General features: G+C 39.7%; 1 protein-coding gene and 1 long non-coding RNA gene across 2 annotated transcripts in view; one reads left to right on the forward strand and one right to left on the reverse strand.

The window, feature by feature from the left end:
- Positions 1–1,041: 1,041 nt before the first annotated feature.
- LOC133534905 (transmembrane protein 88) lies at positions 1,042–17,302 on the forward strand. Its single transcript, XM_061874222.1, has 3 exons — positions 1,042–1,179; positions 1,573–1,867; positions 15,098–17,302. The coding sequence occupies exons 2-3, from the start codon at positions 1,574–1,576 to the stop codon at positions 15,323–15,325; spliced, it is 522 nt and encodes a 173-aa protein (XP_061730206.1). The 5' UTR covers positions 1,042–1,179; position 1,573; the 3' UTR covers positions 15,326–17,302.
- The window catches only part of LOC133534906 (uncharacterized), a 42,750-nt gene continuing 33,803 nt past the window's right edge, over positions 9,732–18,678 (reverse strand). Inside the window, exons 2-3 of the long non-coding RNA XR_009802097.1 lie at positions 15,131–15,321; positions 9,732–12,771 (exon numbers count right to left, since the gene is read on the reverse strand). This is a non-coding gene — a long non-coding RNA (uncharacterized LOC133534906). The remainder of the gene's footprint in view (positions 12,772–15,130; positions 15,322–18,678) is intronic.

The following is an 18,678-nucleotide window of genomic DNA, read 5'->3' on the forward strand; positions in this document are numbered from 1 at the left end:
GCATGCTTAAATTTTTCCGTGTGCACCCCTCTGTGGAAAATGTTTGAACACCCCTGCTTTACTTCAATCAATAACACAGCAGCATCTCCTCACTAGTGACTCACTAGTGGCTCACTAGTGCAACAACAACAACACCACCAGAAATCTGTCGCGTGAAAAACCATCCGCACGGAACTCTTTAATAACTAAAGTTCCTTGGGTGAATAATGTAAACTCACTACACCGGTATCTTTTAGCGCTTTCATGGCGAGTTTACTAAGAGATATAAGTAAGAACTTTACACTACTTTATATTAGAAATGGCAACAGCGGAGGATGAATGTCTCATAACAAAAAGTTTGATAAAAAGAAGAAGCTTATTGACCACGAAGTCCCCACGGAGTACAAAGGCGGACACATGCAAATTACCAGAATGTATGCAGATCCCAAATACAGATCAGCAGGCACCAGAAGGTAAGAAAAGTTGCTTTTGCAAAATATTGCAAAACAAAACGCCAGATAATATGTCTTACCTTATACACACACCATAATAATACTGGTATGTTGAAGCACAGTACAATCCATCGGGCGGTGCGGCATCATGGCTTACCAAAGTCGTACTAAAACATTTTGATGGATTTTTGAGCGCCATGTGTAATGTTCTATATTTTTGATGGAACATATAAAATGTTGGTGTTGTTTATTTGAGTCATATTGCCATCTTAGGGCAGTCTACACGTATATCTTATTTGTGACCGCCATCTACTGGTCAAACTTATCATTTCACCATCTACCAAATAAAATTGCTCAGAGGTCGGTAAGCACAACCATAAATATTCCGTACATTAGGCGCACCGAGTTATTAGGCGTGCTGTCGAGTTTTGAGAAAATTAAAGAATTTTAAGTGTGCCTTATAGTCTGAAAAATACGGTAGGCGTTTCATTGAAAATAACCAATAATCAAGCAGTACAAAAAGAGCTTTGCCGTGATCACGTGGCGTCTCGTGAACGCAGGCTCGGGTGGCGCGCCTGTCTTTTCCTCTCTCTCCCTTCACTCGTGCTCAGCAGCTCTCAACCAACTGGCAGGTGATTTTTTTTCTCTCTCTGCCAACATAACTTATATCCTATATTCATTTTAATGTTTTTTTATGAAACGACAGCAAGTAAAGATTTCTTAGGGGATTTGGAATATACTTTATCAGGTAAGTTGAGACTACATGGACTATTTACTTACTGTTTGCTCGGCTTATTGATAGTATTGTAAGATGGATGTGCTGTATGGATGTCATTTAATGTGCTTTAACGTGTTTTGGGATGAAATTAAAATAGATTAGCTTCATTGACCAAGCTTTGATCACTAAGATTGTGTGCGTGTGTGTGTGTGTGTGTGTGTGTGTGTGTGTATGTGTGTGTGTGTGTGTGTGTGTGTGTGTGTGTGTGTGTGTGTGTGTGTGGTGTGTGTGTGTCACGTCCTGATTTCCATTCAATCTGATGACTTCCTGATCAGCCATACCTGATGAGGCTGACCCGTCCTAATTAAAAAATCTGTTTACCGTGTCTTCTGATAGTGCTGACTTTGCTCTTCCTCCTCCCAGGATGTGCGGCATGGACGTGGACCTGGACGATGGAGGCTCAGGCGAGGAGGACAAGGAGGAAGAGTTGTGGATGGGCGAGCAGGTCAAGATGCTTCCCCCTCCAGTGGCTCACAGCGGAGGCTCGGCGTGGGGCAGCCAGAGAGGACGGTGTGGCTGTCTGGCATGCGGGGCTGCTCTGGTCCTTTGGGACGTGTCGGTGGTTCTGGCTGGCGCCCTGCTGCTAGCCGGGGTTTTCTTTGTGGTGCTGCTGCCTGCCGCGCTGCCGCTCTATGCCGGCTTCCTGTGCCATTCCAGAGTGAGTGACGAGCACCTCTTTATATTCTCGGATTTCTTGTTTCTGCTTTACATTGTGAATAATTACGGTCAAGGTTAGTACACATTATTTAACTCGGAAGTACATTATGACAAAAGACATGGGATCCAGTATGGACCCCTGTGGGACACCATATATATTTATATATATTTTTTTGTCCTGTCCATCTTCTCAGGCAAATCATATAGTTGATCGGCTGTTCAGATTTACGATTTAATAAGTGTGGGATACTTCTCTTGTTGCCTTAATTGTATTTGACTTTGTTGAATTTATTCATATTATCATTTGGTGGAGCCGGGCCGGAGCAGGAGGAGATAGAAAGAGTAAAAAAAGGAAGACAGAGGGGGAAATTGTGGGGACTAGAGGTGAATTAGACAGAGAAACAAAAACAACAACAGCAAACACAACAAAAAACAACAACAACAACAACAATAGAACAACACCAGCACATACAATATGTACAAATGATGGTAAAAGTGATAGCAAAGAAGCAGTTAGCGAAATAAATAATAATACAGAAATGACAGTGAGCATATTTACACTACAACTGGAGCATTACAAATACCAAAAGAGATAGGGCTATTGATAATGAACAATACCAATAATTCACCTCCATTATCAACAATACAGTTGTTCAAATGCAACAATACATATACGTAATGATAACTACAGATAACAAATGAATACCGGAAAAATGGAGGGGAAGAAAGAGAAGAAACCTATATTAACCTTGTAGGATGTTATAGTAACAATAGGTTAAGCTTTGTCAGTGTGCCGTGTGTTACCCAGTTTCCCCAAGGGCAACAATGTTAATAGAGAACATGTTTGAAGGCATCAAACTGAACCTTTTGTGTCCTACCTCTCAAATAGTTGCCTTGAAAGATATGCCCAGATTTTTATATATTATATGAAATTAACATTTTCCACCAGGAAGGTGAATATGTCATAGAAGTGTGGACTCTTACTTGTAAATAACTGGAAATTACTTTTTGATTGGGCTACATTTTGCTTTGTAAGACACGCTATGCATGTACCGTATTTTTCCGACTATAAGGCAGACTTAAAATCCTTTAATTTTCTAAAAAATAGACAGTGCGCCTTGTAACCCGGTGAGTCTAATGTAGGGAATAATTCTGGTTGTGTTTACTGACCACAAAGCAATTATATTTGGTACATGATGTAATAATAAGTGTGTCCAGTAGATGGTAGTCACACATAAGAGATACGTGTAGACTGCAATATGACGCCAGTAAACAACACCAAAACTTTAAATGTTCCATTGAAAATAAACACATTACACATGGCGCTCAAAAATCTGTCAACATTTTTTAGTATGACTGTGTAGCCGCACCGCTCGATGGATTGTCGATCCATTACGGCTTTAAATGTTCTATTGAAACTAAAGAACATCACACACCGCGCTTCAGAATCTTTCAAAATGCTTTAGTACGTTTTAGAAGCTGCACCGCTGGATGGATTGTCGATCCATTACGGCTACCGTAGTCAGAGATACAAGTATTACTATGGTGTGTGTATAAGGACCATAAAATGTAACCCATTAGCAGACATATTATTTGACGTTTAGTTTCACAATATTATGCAAAACCAACTTTTCTAACCCTCTGCTACCTGCTGATGTGTATTTCAGATCTGCATAAGTCCTGAAAATGTGTGCACATCCTCCACTGTAGTCCGTGAAGATGCCGTAGTCAATAGTAGCTTCTTCATTTTCTTCATCATGTTATGTGACATTCATCCTCTGTTGTTGCCATTTCTAATATAAAGTAGTGTAAAGTTCTAAGTTACTTATATCTCCCCATGAAAGTGCTAAAACCTACCGGTGTGGTGAGTTTACATTATTCACCCAAGTAACTTTTGTTAATAGAGAGTTCTGGTAGGACGTTTTTTCACGGGACACATTTCCGGCGTTGTTGCACTAGTAAGCCACGGATGAGGAGATGCTGCTCACTTGTTGTTATTTAAGTAACATTTGAATATCATTAAAACAGTTAGCTCCATCTTTTGACATTTATTCCACTCCCGTCCTTGCACGCTACACCGCTACAACAAAGATGACAGGAAAAAGTCACTGCCGAAGGTGAGCCATGTAAATAAGACCTCCAAAGATGATCTGTAAAACATCATCTATGCAACATTTTGACCAAAGAACCAAAATTACATGTTATTTTCACCACAAGGAAGTGTTTTACATTTTGAAAAAAATCCTAATATGACTTCTTTAAGGCGCCTTATAATCCGATTGTGGCTTTTGTGTTATGATCCGTTGCCCGGTTCATGTTTTGTTCTGTTACTTTTTACTACCTCAGTTCTGTTTTATGCACCCCTGGGTTTGTGTTTCCATGACTCCAGATTAGTTCCACCTGCCTCTGATTAGTGTACGGGACACTCACCTGCTCTAGGGCACTAATCAAAGTGCTTACTTATTCCCATTTTTCGTGCTATCGACACGCTTTTGTTTTTCCTGTTCTTCCTGCATGGTCTATGCAAATAAATAAATTCCTACCCGCATGCTTCGTCCGGAGTTTTCCGTCAGCATCTTGGGAGAACGACCTTGCTGGATAGATAGTACTTTATTGATTCCTTCAGGAGAGTCCCCTCAGGAAAATTAAAAGGATGATCTTTCTTTCCACTCCTTTTACACATGTCATAGGGATGTCATGCACTGTCAACAACCACATGAGTCTTGGTAACAGTCCATGTTGGTAGAGCCATATAAAGTAGTGTTCAGTTCCAAGTTACTTATATCTCGCCATGAAAGCGCTAAAACATACCGGTGTAGTGAGTTTACAATATTCACCCAAGGAACTTTAGTTATTAGAGATTATTGTTAGTTATTGCACACTACACCGCTACAACAAAGATGACGGGGAGAGACTGACAAGGATGTACCGACTTGGTCGCATAAACATGCAACCATGTCGTATGTACATTTTGTATGAAAAAAGACTTGAATAGACCCGCGCCTTATAATCTTGTGCGCCCTATGGTCCAGAAAATACGGTAATATATACAGATCCAAGTTTTATAATCGGAATAAATTATCTACAATTAGTTGCTGTAAGTCTTGCCGTGGCCATGCAATTATGGTATTGTAAGATGGTATTGTAAGATGGATGTGCTTTATGGATTTCATTTAATGTGCTTTAACGTGTTTTGGGATGAAATTCAAATAGATTAACTTTAGTGACCAAGTATTGATCACTCTGGTGAGGGCGGTCGCACTCTCCGTTTCCTCCTTCCCCGCTTGCTCTCTTTGTCTTTGTCTGAACTTTTTTAAAGCCCATTTCTTTGCGCTGTCCTCTACTCCAAATTTCAATATGAATATGATCAGCTGGACTCTTGACGCAATTGACACAGTCTTTTCGACAAGAAGAAGAGGTCCGGGGGAGCCTGGCTTCCCTGATGGAACCATCGCTGCGGGGTACGTGAGGGACTCCTGGAACACATGGAGGATCATGTGCCTCTCAGCACTCTCCATCGAGGACGTCGAAGACATCTACCTATTTGGAGCTGTGATCGCGGGGCACTTGCTGATTGGGCTGGGGCATTGCTCTGGTGTATCGACAAAATCGGAAGACGATGGTAGCCACTCAAGGGGCCCAACAGCTGTTCAACGCAATGGAAGGATTGGGTCGGGCTGTGGGAGAAGGAATAATTAATTGGAATTGAAGATATCCAGCATGGACAAACAGAGCGATAAGTCACTATTTTTGTCTCCTCAAAGCAAAACAATTTCTTAATCTACGATTTGGACTCCCTTGAATGGCCTTGACACAGGAACGGGCTGTTCTGAAGAAAATCTCCCGAGGCCTCCTCAAAGATAGATGCTTTTGACCTTCCTTTTTGTCAACAACACCTGTAGCTGAACTCTATCGGCCTCAGGCATACAAAAACATTCATCATCCCTCCCAAAGTTAATTGGATATATACGCACACACATGACCCCCAACCTTGAAATCAACACCTTCACCACTGCTTAATTCCCCTGGGGCTGTGGATGGCTGAGCAGCGCTATACAGCGTTACCGATTCTCCTCAAACCCACCTCCTCCCTTTGTTGCAATTGGTGTGATATACGTGCCATGTTCAAATGTGTGCCATGCTCTGTGAGTTTTTTTTTTCCTTGGACTTAGTCTGGACCCCTCCTGAGGGTCTAGCCTTAGACTGATATTTTTTTACTCCCCCTCCTCTCACCCAATGTCACCCTTTTCTCATCTTTTTAAGGAACGCCGTAAAAATGGCTGATCCGTTGGCGGTCCCGTCTTGTTTCCCTGTAACGTATGTCTGCTCTTAGCGGGACTGTGCCGAAAATATAATTTTCAGTTCTTATGTGTCTTGTGCATGTTAAGAATTGACAATAAATAATCTTGAATCTTGAATCTTAAAAATACATTTTGCTGTATAGCGGCCATTTTTTTTTGTTCTACCAATCATGCGTAAATTTGACACACACACTGTCAATCAATCAATCAATAAATCAATCATTGTGTCTCAAAGGACTGTACAAGCCACAACGACATCCTCGGTTCAGATCTCACATCAGGGCAAGGAAAAACTCAAATCTAACGGGACAATGAGAAACCTTGGAGAGGACCGTAGATGTACCTCCCCAACCCCTACCCCAGGAAGACCGGTGCAATGGACGTCGAGTGGATCTAGCATAAAACTGTGAGAGTCCAGTCCATAGTGTCCCCAACCGTTGCACAGGCAAGCGGTCCACCCCGGGTCCCGACTTTGGACAGTCAGCACTTTATCTGTGGCCACAGCACCTGTGCCCTCCCTCCCAGAGGGAGAGGGGGTCGGAACAGAAAAGAAAAGAAACGGCAGATCAACTGGTCTAAAATGGGGGTGTATTTAAAGGCTAAAGTATACAAATGAGTTTTAAGATGGGACTTAAATGCTTCTACTGTATGCTTGTCAGTCCTTTAAAGATGTGTACCTAATTTATGGTGATTCGGCCAATAAAGCATCAAATTATAATGGATGTTTGGTAGAACGCGTTTACCCGTGTGAGAAATTTCAAGTCAATCAGACTTATGCGGTTACACTGACGTAAAACACAGAAGCGGTGTATTTGCTCAACTTTGCCCCTTTCTGTGTGCATCTTTTTTCAGATGAGGATTTGTAAAATGTGACAATTGCCTTTAGAAGTACAGTCCTTTTATACAAACTAACTCCAATTTCAGGGCCCAGTAGCATTTGCACAATGGATTTAGACGATAATTCATACATTGATTTGCATTTGGAACAAAATAAATGTTTTTTTTTACAAAATATAGCATCCAGTAGGTCCAGCCTTAGTTGTTTAGTGTGAAACACTTATGGTTGTTGACAATAGAGTTTCTATGGAAAAGACCAACTAGCACAACACAAGTGAACACCATTTAAAGGGAAATAACACTTTTTTGACATTGCAGTCACAAAGTGCACAATTGTAGTCAGATTTGGTCATGGTAGCTTAAAAACAGTGCTTGGTCTCACAGGAGTGACCAAAGATGGACTACGGCAGATATCAAACACTTTCTTCTTCCTTCATTTAAGTTTTCTTATATCATTATAGTAACTCTAAATATAAGATCACCTCTTTTTTTTCTTAAGACATGTTTTTGGAATTGTATCTTTCAGTGATGGGATGAAAAGCTCTTTTTAAGATGACCCTTTTTTTTTCTCAAGTCACGTTTTTGGTACAGTATTTTTACAGTGACAGGAAGAAAAGCGCTAACTAAGACAATTAGTTTTTTTCCCATGACAACTTTTTATAATTGTATTTAACAGGAAGCAAAGCTCTGACTAAGACGAACACTTTTTTTTTTTCCCATGACATGTTTTTGGAATAGTATTTTTCCAGTGATGGGAAGAAAAGCTCTGACTAAGACAACCCTTTTGTTTTTCCATGACAGGTTTTTGTAAATGTATTTTTCCAGTGACAGGAAGAAAAGCTCTGACCAAGACAAACCCTTTTTTTATCCCATGACAAATTTTTTGAAATGTATTTTTCCAGTGACGGGAAGAAAAGCTCTGACCAAGACAAACCCTTTTTTATCCCATGACAAATTTTTGGAAATGTATTTTTCCAGTGACGGGAAGAAAAGCTCTAACTAAGACAAACTCTTTTTTTTTTTCCATGACAAGTTTTTGTAATGGTATTTTTTCAGCGACGAGAAGAAAAGCTCTGAATATGACGACCACTTTTTTTTTTTCCCATGACACGTTTTTGGAATTTTAGTTTAGCTCTGACTGAAACAAACCCTTTTTAGTTTTTTGAAATATTATGAGATAGGTTCCAACACCCCTCACGACCACGAAAGGGATAAGCGGTAGAAAATGGATGGATGGATAGAAGAAAAGCTATGACGAAAAAGACCCCTCTTTTTTTCAAGACATGTTTTTTAGTATGGTATTTTTTCCATAATAGGAAAAAAACACTTAGACTAAGAAGACTAGTCTTTTTTTTTTCCACAACATAATTAAGTTTTTGAAATATTTTTCACTGTTTGGAAGAAATGTTTTGACTAAAAAGACTCTTTTTGGTCTTTTTGGAAATGTATTTTTCCAGTGACGGGAAGAAAAGCTCCGACGAAGACAAAACCTTTTTTATCCCATGATAAATTTTTGGAAATGTATTTTTCCAGTGAAAAATACATTTTTCACTTTTTTCATTGACATTTTGTCATTTTTTCATTGACAAAATGATGACTAGGACTAAGATGTCCCTTTTTTCCCCCCGTGTTCTTGTTTTTGGAACAGTGTTTTCACAGTGACCAGGGTTGAGGTTGAAGGGAGGGGGTTGTTGAGGCCTAAATCCCAGGGCCCCCCTTTAGGTTTAGCAGGACCTGGTGACAGAAAGAAATGCTTTGACTAATATGACTCTGCTTTTTTCCCCCCAAGACATGTTTTTTTTAAATAGTAATTTTCAATGGTGTGAAAAAATGCTCTGACTAAGATGAACCGTCTTTGTTACCCGAAACACATTTTTGAAATAGTACTTTTTTCAATTAGGAGAAAAAAAAAGCTCTGATCAAGAAGACCCCTCTTTTTTTTCCAACACACATTTTTGGAATACTATTTTTTTTCAGTGAAGTGAATAAAAGCTCTGACCAGCTTGCAAAAGAGTCAATTGTTGCCAAACTCAGTCCAAACATGAATGTAAGATTACTTCTAAGGCAGAGGTCGGCAACCCAAAATGTTGAAAGAGCCATATTAGACCAAAAAATACAAAATAGTAATCGGTCTGGAGGCGCAAAAAATTTAAAGACTTATAAAAGTGTTATAATGATGGCAACACATGATGTGGCTAATTAGTTGTATTAGACTACTATCAAAATGACTATGTCATGTCTGGGATCATGTTTTGTTTAAGTTATGTCCTGTTTGGTTTTTGAACTCTTTTTAAGTCCTGCTTTTTCACTCCCTTGTCTTGTTTCCATGGTTACCCATTAGTTTCACCTGTCATGTCACGCATCTGATTTGTTTTGACTCACGCACCTGTTCAATCACCACAGTATTATTTAAGCCACAGTTGCCAGGTAGTCAGCCTGGCGACATCACCCTTGATCACCCTCTACCACCCTTGCTCTATGCCGATGATCCAAGCCCATATCTCGTTCAAAGTAAGTTTTTTGTTATTCATGCCGCAGTGCTAGTTTTTTTTGTTTTCATAGTCAAGTTTTTATACCTCCTCTGTTAGCGCTTTTCGTTTGTTCCTTTTTGTGAATAAAATTAAAATGTCATTACCTTCACGTCGTGTCCGGTCCAATCACTTTGCACCACGGGAAAACAAACTGCACCAAAGTCCACGTCATGACAATCTACGTATCGCATGCTGATACAAATCTTCTTTGACAGAAATGTTGAAATGGAATATTTATTCAATACATTTTTACAACATTAGAAAACATTAGTAAAACTTCTGAGAATGTGTGATAACTCCTTAGAATGGCCAAAGGTATAGATGTGTATGTCCAAATTAAAGAAAACGTCAGGCTGTCTTCTTCTAATGGATTTATTACAATCTTTGCAAGCTGGGTAATATTTGCTTTGGTCCGGAACAACATTGCGCACAAACAACTATAAGAAATGCAGCCAATATTACATACAGCTAATGTGTCACGAACCATGGAAAAATAACTAAATACACATGGGAAAAGGAAATTAAATGATCTCAAATATAGCTACAAATGAGGCACAATGATGCAATATGTACATACAGCTAGCCTAAATAACATGTTGGCATCGATTAGCTTGCAGTCATGCAGTGACCAAATATGCCTCATTAGCACTAAACACAAAAGGATAACATCAACAAAGCTCACCTTTGTGCATTCACGCACAGTATAAAACGTTTCGTGGACAAAATGAGATAAGGAAGGAGTGGCATAAAACACGTCTTTCTGTGGCAGCGTTGGAGAAAGCTGTACATGCAAACAAACTGTTGAGTCACAGTCCACACAACGTTGAGTTCAAGGGCCGCTGACATTAGTAGGACAAAACGTTGCTCGTGTCGTGTTTGTCCTCCTACAGAAACCATATTATAACAAAAAACATATTTTTCAAAGCATTTTCCTTCTATTTCCACACATTTTTTAAAAAGCTCCATGGAGCCATCATGGCGCCGCTAAAGAGCCGCATGTGTTGATGACCCCTGTTCCAAGGGGTCAAAGGCAGTCTTTTATTCGGGTCAATATGTAACTTATTTTACATGATATTTTTGTTATATCAACACAACTACATTTCGGCTCACTGCTACCATGACAACGGCATGTGATGATGCAATGACGCTGTGCTATGAAGCTTCCATCACACAGTGTCAACATAAATGATCTACTTGTATTCTACGTGTTTCACGCCGTGCACTTTGCTTCTGGTGTCCACCTCAGGGACCAATAAAAACAGTTCTACCTGAGTCCTGCTGTCACGTCCTCCTGTGAAGATTGACAGCCTTGTCCTCGAACAAGCCGACATATTTCACTGCCGTGTGGGGGTTTGGAGGACGTCTCAGTGGGCAATAAACACGAGTAAGGCACTAAATATACGCTCATCGGGATCATCCTAGCGTTGCTCCGAGTTAATCACGCTTCTGTGATTTCAAATTTGTGAGTCAGGGAACGACAATAGATGAAAAACCGAGGGAATTAGAACACAGACCCCAATCATGGACAGCTTTGAAATATTCCTGACTGGTCTCGTGTTTCTCCGGTGGTCTTTGCAAGTTTCACATCTTTGATATTGATACTGTTTCAAGATAGTTGGAAGAGATACTAGGAGTTATTAAGAAGGGCAGAAGGACCACTCTTTGCCTCCTTTGAAGAACTTCACCTTGACGACTAAGAAACGTTGTCATCACTCTCCTTGTTCCGATAGACTTGTCTTTGGTAGAAAATGATATATTCAATAAAAGTGGTTAGCCTGTTGGCCTGGAAATCACAACAAGCGGCGTTAAAAACCCTATGACTGGACTATTAATTGTGTCTTCTGCAAATGTCAAACCAAATACGAAAACCTCAAAAGCGACCTGATTGGAATTGAGTTGGCAATCAAGTGAGCTGTAACAATGTTAATTGCGACGAGACTTCCTGCCTCGTTATGCACAGCTTGCAGCCACTTTGGCACCCGCGTTTCCAGTGTGAGCGACAGGAATTGTGCAGCATCATTTCACACACATTGGTATCCCCAAGTAGTCCACAATCGGGCAAACATACCTCTACCTATATTAGACTGTATATATGACAGCTGATTATAAGACAACTATGAATGTTCTCATTCATCCAGGTGATTGTCCTCCCAGGGCATTCAATCGATCGCAACGGGACTGTTTGGTTTGTCTTGACCAAGCTAAGTCTATGAGAATGAACTGGTGAAGCCTATTCCATTGAGAGGCCAAACGTCTTCTAAGACAAACCAAAAAGTCCAGTTGCGACCAATTGAATTCCCTGAGAATACAACCCGTCTTTCAAAACTTGTTTGTGTCAAAAAAGTTAATACCTGGACACCTTTTAAAGACTCTGCTTTTTTAATCAGCATGATTTTAGAGTCCATCCATTCCTTCCATCTTCTTCCGCTTTTCCGAGGTCGGGTGGCCAGGGCAACAGTCTAAACAGAGAAGCCCAGACTTCCCTCTACCCAGCCACTTTGTCCCAGGGGGATCCCGAGGCATTCCGTGGCCAGCCGGGAAACAAAGTTTTCCCAACGTGTCCTGGGTCTTCCCCGTGGCCTCTTAACAGTCAGACGTGCCCTAAACACCACCCTGGGGAAGCGTTGACGTGGAATCCTGACCAGATGCCCGAACCACCTCATCTGACTTCTCTCGATGTGGAGGAGCAACGGCTTTACTCTGAGCTCCTCCCGGATGACAGAGCTTCTCACCCTATTTCTGAGGGGGACACCCACCACCCGGCGCAGGAAACAAATTTTGGCCGCTTGTACCCGTGATCTTGTCCTGTCGGTCATAACTCAAAGCTCATGACCGTAGGTGAGATTGGGAAAGTAAATCGATTGGCTCAGCTCTTTCCTACCCATTATGGATCGATACAGCGTCTGCATTACTGAAGACGCTGCACTGATCCACCGGTCAATCTCACGATTCACTCTTCTCTCACTCGCGAACAAGACTTCGAGGTACTTTAACTCCTCCACATGGGGCAGGGTCTCCTTCCCAACCCAGAAATGGCACTCTACCCTTTTCCGAGCGAGAACCATGAACTCGTACTTGGAGGTGCTGATTCTCATCCCAGTCGCTTCACATTCGGCTGCGAACCGATCCAGTGAGAGCTGAAGATCCTGGCCAGATGAAGCCGTCAGGACAAGGAAAAAGCAGAGACCCAATCCTGCAGCCACCAAACCGGATCCTCTTCAACAGCCTGACTGCCCCTAGAAAATAAGTCCATAAATTGATCATAGAGTTAACGCTAAAACTTGTTCTTTGTTTTTTGATGTCTTGCAAATGACCTATAATTTCTATCACTGCTGCATCTCCCTTGGTCGCTGGTCTGAGTGACAGGAAGAAAAGCTCCAGGAGACAACGTTTAACACAACCTGTTGGTTTTCCTGTCTAAATCATTCACTGCACCCTCAAAACTCGTCTGTTTCAGCCAACTGTCTATGGAAAAAATATAGCCTTGTATTTACGTCAAAGTTTTGTGTTTATGAATTAAAGCTAATGTCTTCAAACCGGGTGACTGTGACCCCTATGGGGTGTGCGGAGGTACTGCAGGGGGCCGTGAAATTTTTGGTAGATTTTAAAAATGTTTTATTTTTTGTATATTTTCCCCCCAAAAAATGTTTCCACAAAAACTTTTATACACACTTGAACAAAAACTTGAATAGATGAAAAAAAATACGAGCCAACACACTGTCATGTAGTTGAATGTGCATAAATAATGATATTAATACATTCATGTTAGCACTTGAGATCGCTGGCGATTAGCATTTTAGATGCCAGATAGTAATTAGGGCTCTAGTTACTGGCTAACGATTAATGTTGAAGTTGGTCGATTGGCGCTTTACTTGCCAGTGAGCGATTAGCGGCACAACACTGGTATTATTTGAATAATGTTAGTATTGCACAATAACAAGGTACTTTTTAGGATCATTTTAATCAGAGTCAGAGTCAGAAACACTTTATTTATCCCCGAGGGGAAAATAAGATTTCTGTGTGGATTACAGACGGCACAACGAAGTGACCAAAAAGGACTCTCACCCCCTCCCCCGTATTGATGAGTCTCTGGACCTAGTTTCCGGCTCCTCGTGGTTCACCACTCTGGACCTAAAAAAGCGGATATTACCAAGTACCCCTTTCTCCCGAATCTCGCCCGAAATCCGCCTTCTGTACTAGCCGGGGCTTGCTGCTGCCCACTGCTCCCCTCACCTCCCAGGGGGTGAACAAGGGGATGGGTCAAATGCAGAGGTCAAATTTCACCATACGTAGTGTGTGTGAGACAATAATTGCTACTTTAACTTTAACTTAACTTAACTTTTCATCACAATCCCATTCAAGAGCAGACAAACACTACAGGGACACCGAACATCAAATAAATATTCAGTCTAAGCCTGGGACTCTGGAGAGAGGCAACGGGAAAAAAACGTCATAGCCATAGTACACATAAGCATATGAATGAATGTATATGTATATCTATCTACCTATCTATCTATCTATCTATCTATCTATCTATCTATCTATCTATCTATCTATCTATCTATCTATCTATCTATCTATCTATCTATCTATCTATCTATCTATCTATCTATCTATCTATCTATCCATCTATCTATCCATCTATCTATCTATCTATCTATCTATCTATCTATCTATCTATCTATCTATCTATCTATATATACAATGAATTAATATAAATTTAATGTAAAATAGAATCATAATTCCATACAAGATATACAAGTAGGGGGTCTATGTTCCTTATCTCTATCAGTTTAGGAGGTATTTGGCCTGGAAAAGGTTAAAGTTATTAGTATTGTGACACCATTAACTTCATTCTTGTCCCCCTTTTAGATTTAGCAAAAAGCCTCCCCAACATTTCAAGCACTTGTGCTGCGTTCCTGTGACCATTAAATCATCACAGCAGTGGTTCTTAACCTGGGTTGGATAGAACCCTAGGGGTTCGGTGAGTCAGCCTCAGGAGTTTGGCGGAGCCTCTACCGCGGAGGTTAAGACACACCCGGCTTATCGTGTAAATAAAAATTTCTCCCTGTTAGTGTATTATGAATGCCCCCGAACAAGGTTCCCCATAATTTTCCATCTGGTTTGCAGGTGTGTAATTTGTTGTGAGTTCATACACTGTGTTGGTTTTGTTCTTTGAACAAGGTGATGTTCATGCACGGTTAATTTTGTGCACCAGTAAAAAAAACAACATACAGTTTGTATAACTTTGTCTTGAATTTGACCTTTTTTTTTTATTTTTATTTTTTCACTAAAGAAGGGTTCGATGAATGCGCATATGAAACTGGTGGGGTTCGGTACCTCCAACAAGGTTAAGAACTACTGCATTAGAGTATGCAGTGTGTAGCCCTAGTGTGTCGTGTGTGTGTGTGTGTGTGTGTGTTGTTTGACAGCTCAGAGTTGCTGACAACTTCTGTCATCCGCCGTCACGCCTCGCTAAGCACACGATGATGTCGCTCCCGATCCCAGACTTCCTCCAAGGTGTCTCATATCACCCCCTCCCTCCCTTGTGTGTCCTTACAGATTCTGAATGGTTCGTCGGCTGTCTGCGGTTACCTTGACGACAACAGCAGCTCGGCCCTCATCATTCTCGGCTTTGTGATGATGTCGCCGCTTGTGGTGGCGGCGGCGGTCGTCTTCTGCGGGTTGCTGCGAAGGTTCCGGCTGCTGCTTCTCATTCAGCCAATCACGCGTGCACGGTACCGGGGGCGCCTGATGGACTGGGTGGGGGGCGTTCGCGCTTGGGTCTGATTGCAGAAGAGAGGAGGACAAAATAACACAAAGAATACAAGGCCCAAATAAAAGGCACACTATAATACACAGAATATAAGACACATAATAGTAGACACAGGTTATAAGACACTTAATATCAGACACATAATATAAGACACAGAATAATTAGACATAGAATATAGGACAGAACATTTAACACAGAATATCAGACACACTATAAGATACAGAATATAAAACGCAGATAATAAAACAGAATATAAAAGACAGACTATAATACTCAGAATGTAAGACACATAATAGTCAACAGTGATTATAAGACACTTAATATCAAACACATACAATAAGACACAGAACAATTAGACATAGAATATAGGACAGAATATTTAACACAGAATATCAGACATACTATAAAACACAGAATATAAAACGCAGATTATAAAACAGAATATAAGATACAGAATTTTAGATCCATGATATGAGACGCTGGCTATCAGACAGTGCATAACACACACTATAAGACTTAGCACATTAACCTCAGAATATAGGACAGAACATATAACTTGTAATATCAGATGGAATATAAAACACTTAATCTTCAGTGTTGCCGATGTAAAAGTTATACATTTCACAAAAAAAAAACATTCAACAAACAAAATACAAGACAAATATTACAAACAATATTAAACCGTGTATAAAACACAGTTTTGAAAACAAACTATGAGATACGGAATATAAGACACAGAATGTAAAACAAAATATTAGACGCGATGCTACACACAATATACGATACAGACTGTAAAACACAGAATATCTGACAGAATGACGGAATATAAGACACAGAATATAAAACACAAAATTTAAGTCATAGGATATAAAACAGACTATAAAATACAGAATATAAGCCACATGATATTAGACAGAATATAGGACTATGAAATATATAATACGTACAGTATAAAACAGAAAATAAGATATATAATATAAGACATAATTTAACAGTGGTCCCTAACCAGTATGCATTTGCTACCGGGCCGCACAGAAACATTATTAATTTGTGAACGACCGCAACTAACTTTCTCCTGTCCCACTAAACACCAATAAGCTTGTTTAATAGACATATTTTACAACTCCTTTGTTATAGTACACGGGACAATGCACATTAGTGGACATATACAATGTTTATATTCCAGATTGTAGCCAAGGGATCATTTTTTTGCTGTTTTTATCTGCTACACGTAGCTAGCCGGTCCGTAAAAATAATGCATACATTAAACCGGTCCCTGGTGGAAAAAAGGTTGGGGAACCCTGTAATATAGGACACAGAATATAAAACCCAGACAATAAGACATTGATTTTAAAACCGGAATATAAGACCCAAACTATATAAGAAGGAATATTAAAACAGAACACCAGACCCACAGTATGAAATATATAATATAGGACGCATAGCAATACGCACGTAATAACTAGACACAGAATATCAGACTGACTATTAGAATTGGTAAATGGTAAAATGGTCTCTACTTATATAGCGCTTTACTTTGCCTGGAATGGTACCCAAAGCGCTTAACATTATACATCACATTCCCCTATTCATGGCGGAAGCGGCCATGCAAGGCGCTAAATACGACCCATCAGAAGCAAGGGTGGGTCGTAGTGAAAGTAGCACATTATTGGGGGACTAAGGAGGTACATAATAATGCATAACAATGACTAAAATAGACATCTGCATCAAAAAATAAATAAATCTGACATTCGCCATTTAATCCATATTATCATGTAATTGTTTAATGGCTCAGTGATCCTCCTGACCCACCAGTTGAGAAAGACTAGTTTAAGGCGTTACTGTGATCACCATGGAGACTATTTGGCTTTTGTTCCCGCTTGTACAAAACAAAGCAAGCACACAATACCATGTGGAGGACTTCTATCAATAAAAAGAGAATTCTGAGGTATCCCTTTTGTGATGTGACCTTTTTAACAAGGGAATTATATTCAACACACACACACACACACACACACACACACACACACACACACACACACACACACACACACACACACACACACACACACACACACACGCACGGACGCACACCGCACACACATTCTTGTATTTGTCACCTTCTTGAGATCTTTGAAAAATGCCTCCCTCTTTAGAACCACCCTTTCTAGATATACAAATATTTGTATTAACAACATTAATATTTTATACATACTATGGAAATATAAAAACACTTGTGAAAAATTTGTTGGAATTTCACAAGAAAAACTTTGAATTTTGGCAGTAATATAATAAAAGTCGTAATTTTACTCAACGCAAGTAAAAATCGTACAAGAGAAACTGAAGATTTGTGCAATATCATGAAAAAAATTGGAATTTACCTCAATAACAGCCACAATTTTACAAGAAAAGCCTAAAATGTTGGCAATTTTATGAAAAGACTCCTAATTTTACTTGGCAAATGTCACAATTTTATTGGACAACTTTAAAAAGTTGGCAATATTATAATATTCATCGAAATTTTATTTGGCAGAATTATGACAAAAGTCACAATTTTTCTAAAAAATTTTTCACTATTTTACTAGAACAACAAAAAAAATTACAATATTGTGATAAAAGTTAGAATTCTATAAGACAAATGTCACGATTTTGCATTGAAAAAGTAATAATTTTACGAGAAAATATTGCACTATTACAGAAAAAGAAAGAACATGAGAAATTGTTCCCAATTTAAAAAGAAAAAAGTCGGCCCGTTGTGAGAAAAACACTGCCTTTAGTGAATCATTTTTACTTTTTAGTTTGTAATTGGTTTTGAATCTTCATTATTTACTTGAAGTTATTACGCTATGTCTCTATATACATAGTTATTGTATTTATTTTTATAAATTTTGGCCAAATAGGGTGCATTTAAATTTCACTTACAATTTCTACACACACTTGTTATTTCATATGTTGACCAAAGGGGGAACACTTCCAAACCCGAGACAGAGTCAATTTGAAATATCCCTCCTTTTGAGACCAAACTAATTTTTGATAGATTTCACCACCAGGGGGGAAAATTAGACGTTCTTTATTAGATGCAATGCTTTTTCCATATTGGGACCATGATGTCGGTCCTAACTTGTTCGCCAGTCCTCATATGGAAGGCGCTTTTGCTTGTTGATGTTTCAAGAAAGCTAGAAATACAAGAACACACACACACACACACACACACACACACACACACACACACACACACACACACACACACAGGTCACAGCCAGAGCAGGATGCAATTCCTAAGACAAACCACCTTAATACGCTCTCATTCCGCTAATCAATAGTAACAATGTGTAGGTGCAGAACCAGCGACTTAATGGCGTAAGTA

Source organism: Nerophis ophidion, linkage group LG16, assembly GCF_033978795.1.
Source record: "Nerophis ophidion isolate RoL-2023_Sa linkage group LG16, RoL_Noph_v1.0, whole genome shotgun sequence".
NCBI lineage: Eukaryota > Metazoa > Chordata > Actinopteri > Syngnathiformes > Syngnathidae > Nerophis > Nerophis ophidion.

What these genes read in the sequence shown, in the direction of transcription:
- LOC133534905 (XM_061874222.1), top strand. Translation starts at nt 1,574, where the DNA reads ATGTGCGGCATGGACGTGGACCTGGACGATGGAGGCTCAGGCGAGGAG. An exon ending in GCTTCCTGTGCCATTCCAGA is followed by an intron (nt 1,868 to 15,097) that starts GTGAGTGACGAG and finishes GTGTCCTTACAG; the next exon opens with ATTCTGAATGGTTCGTCGGC.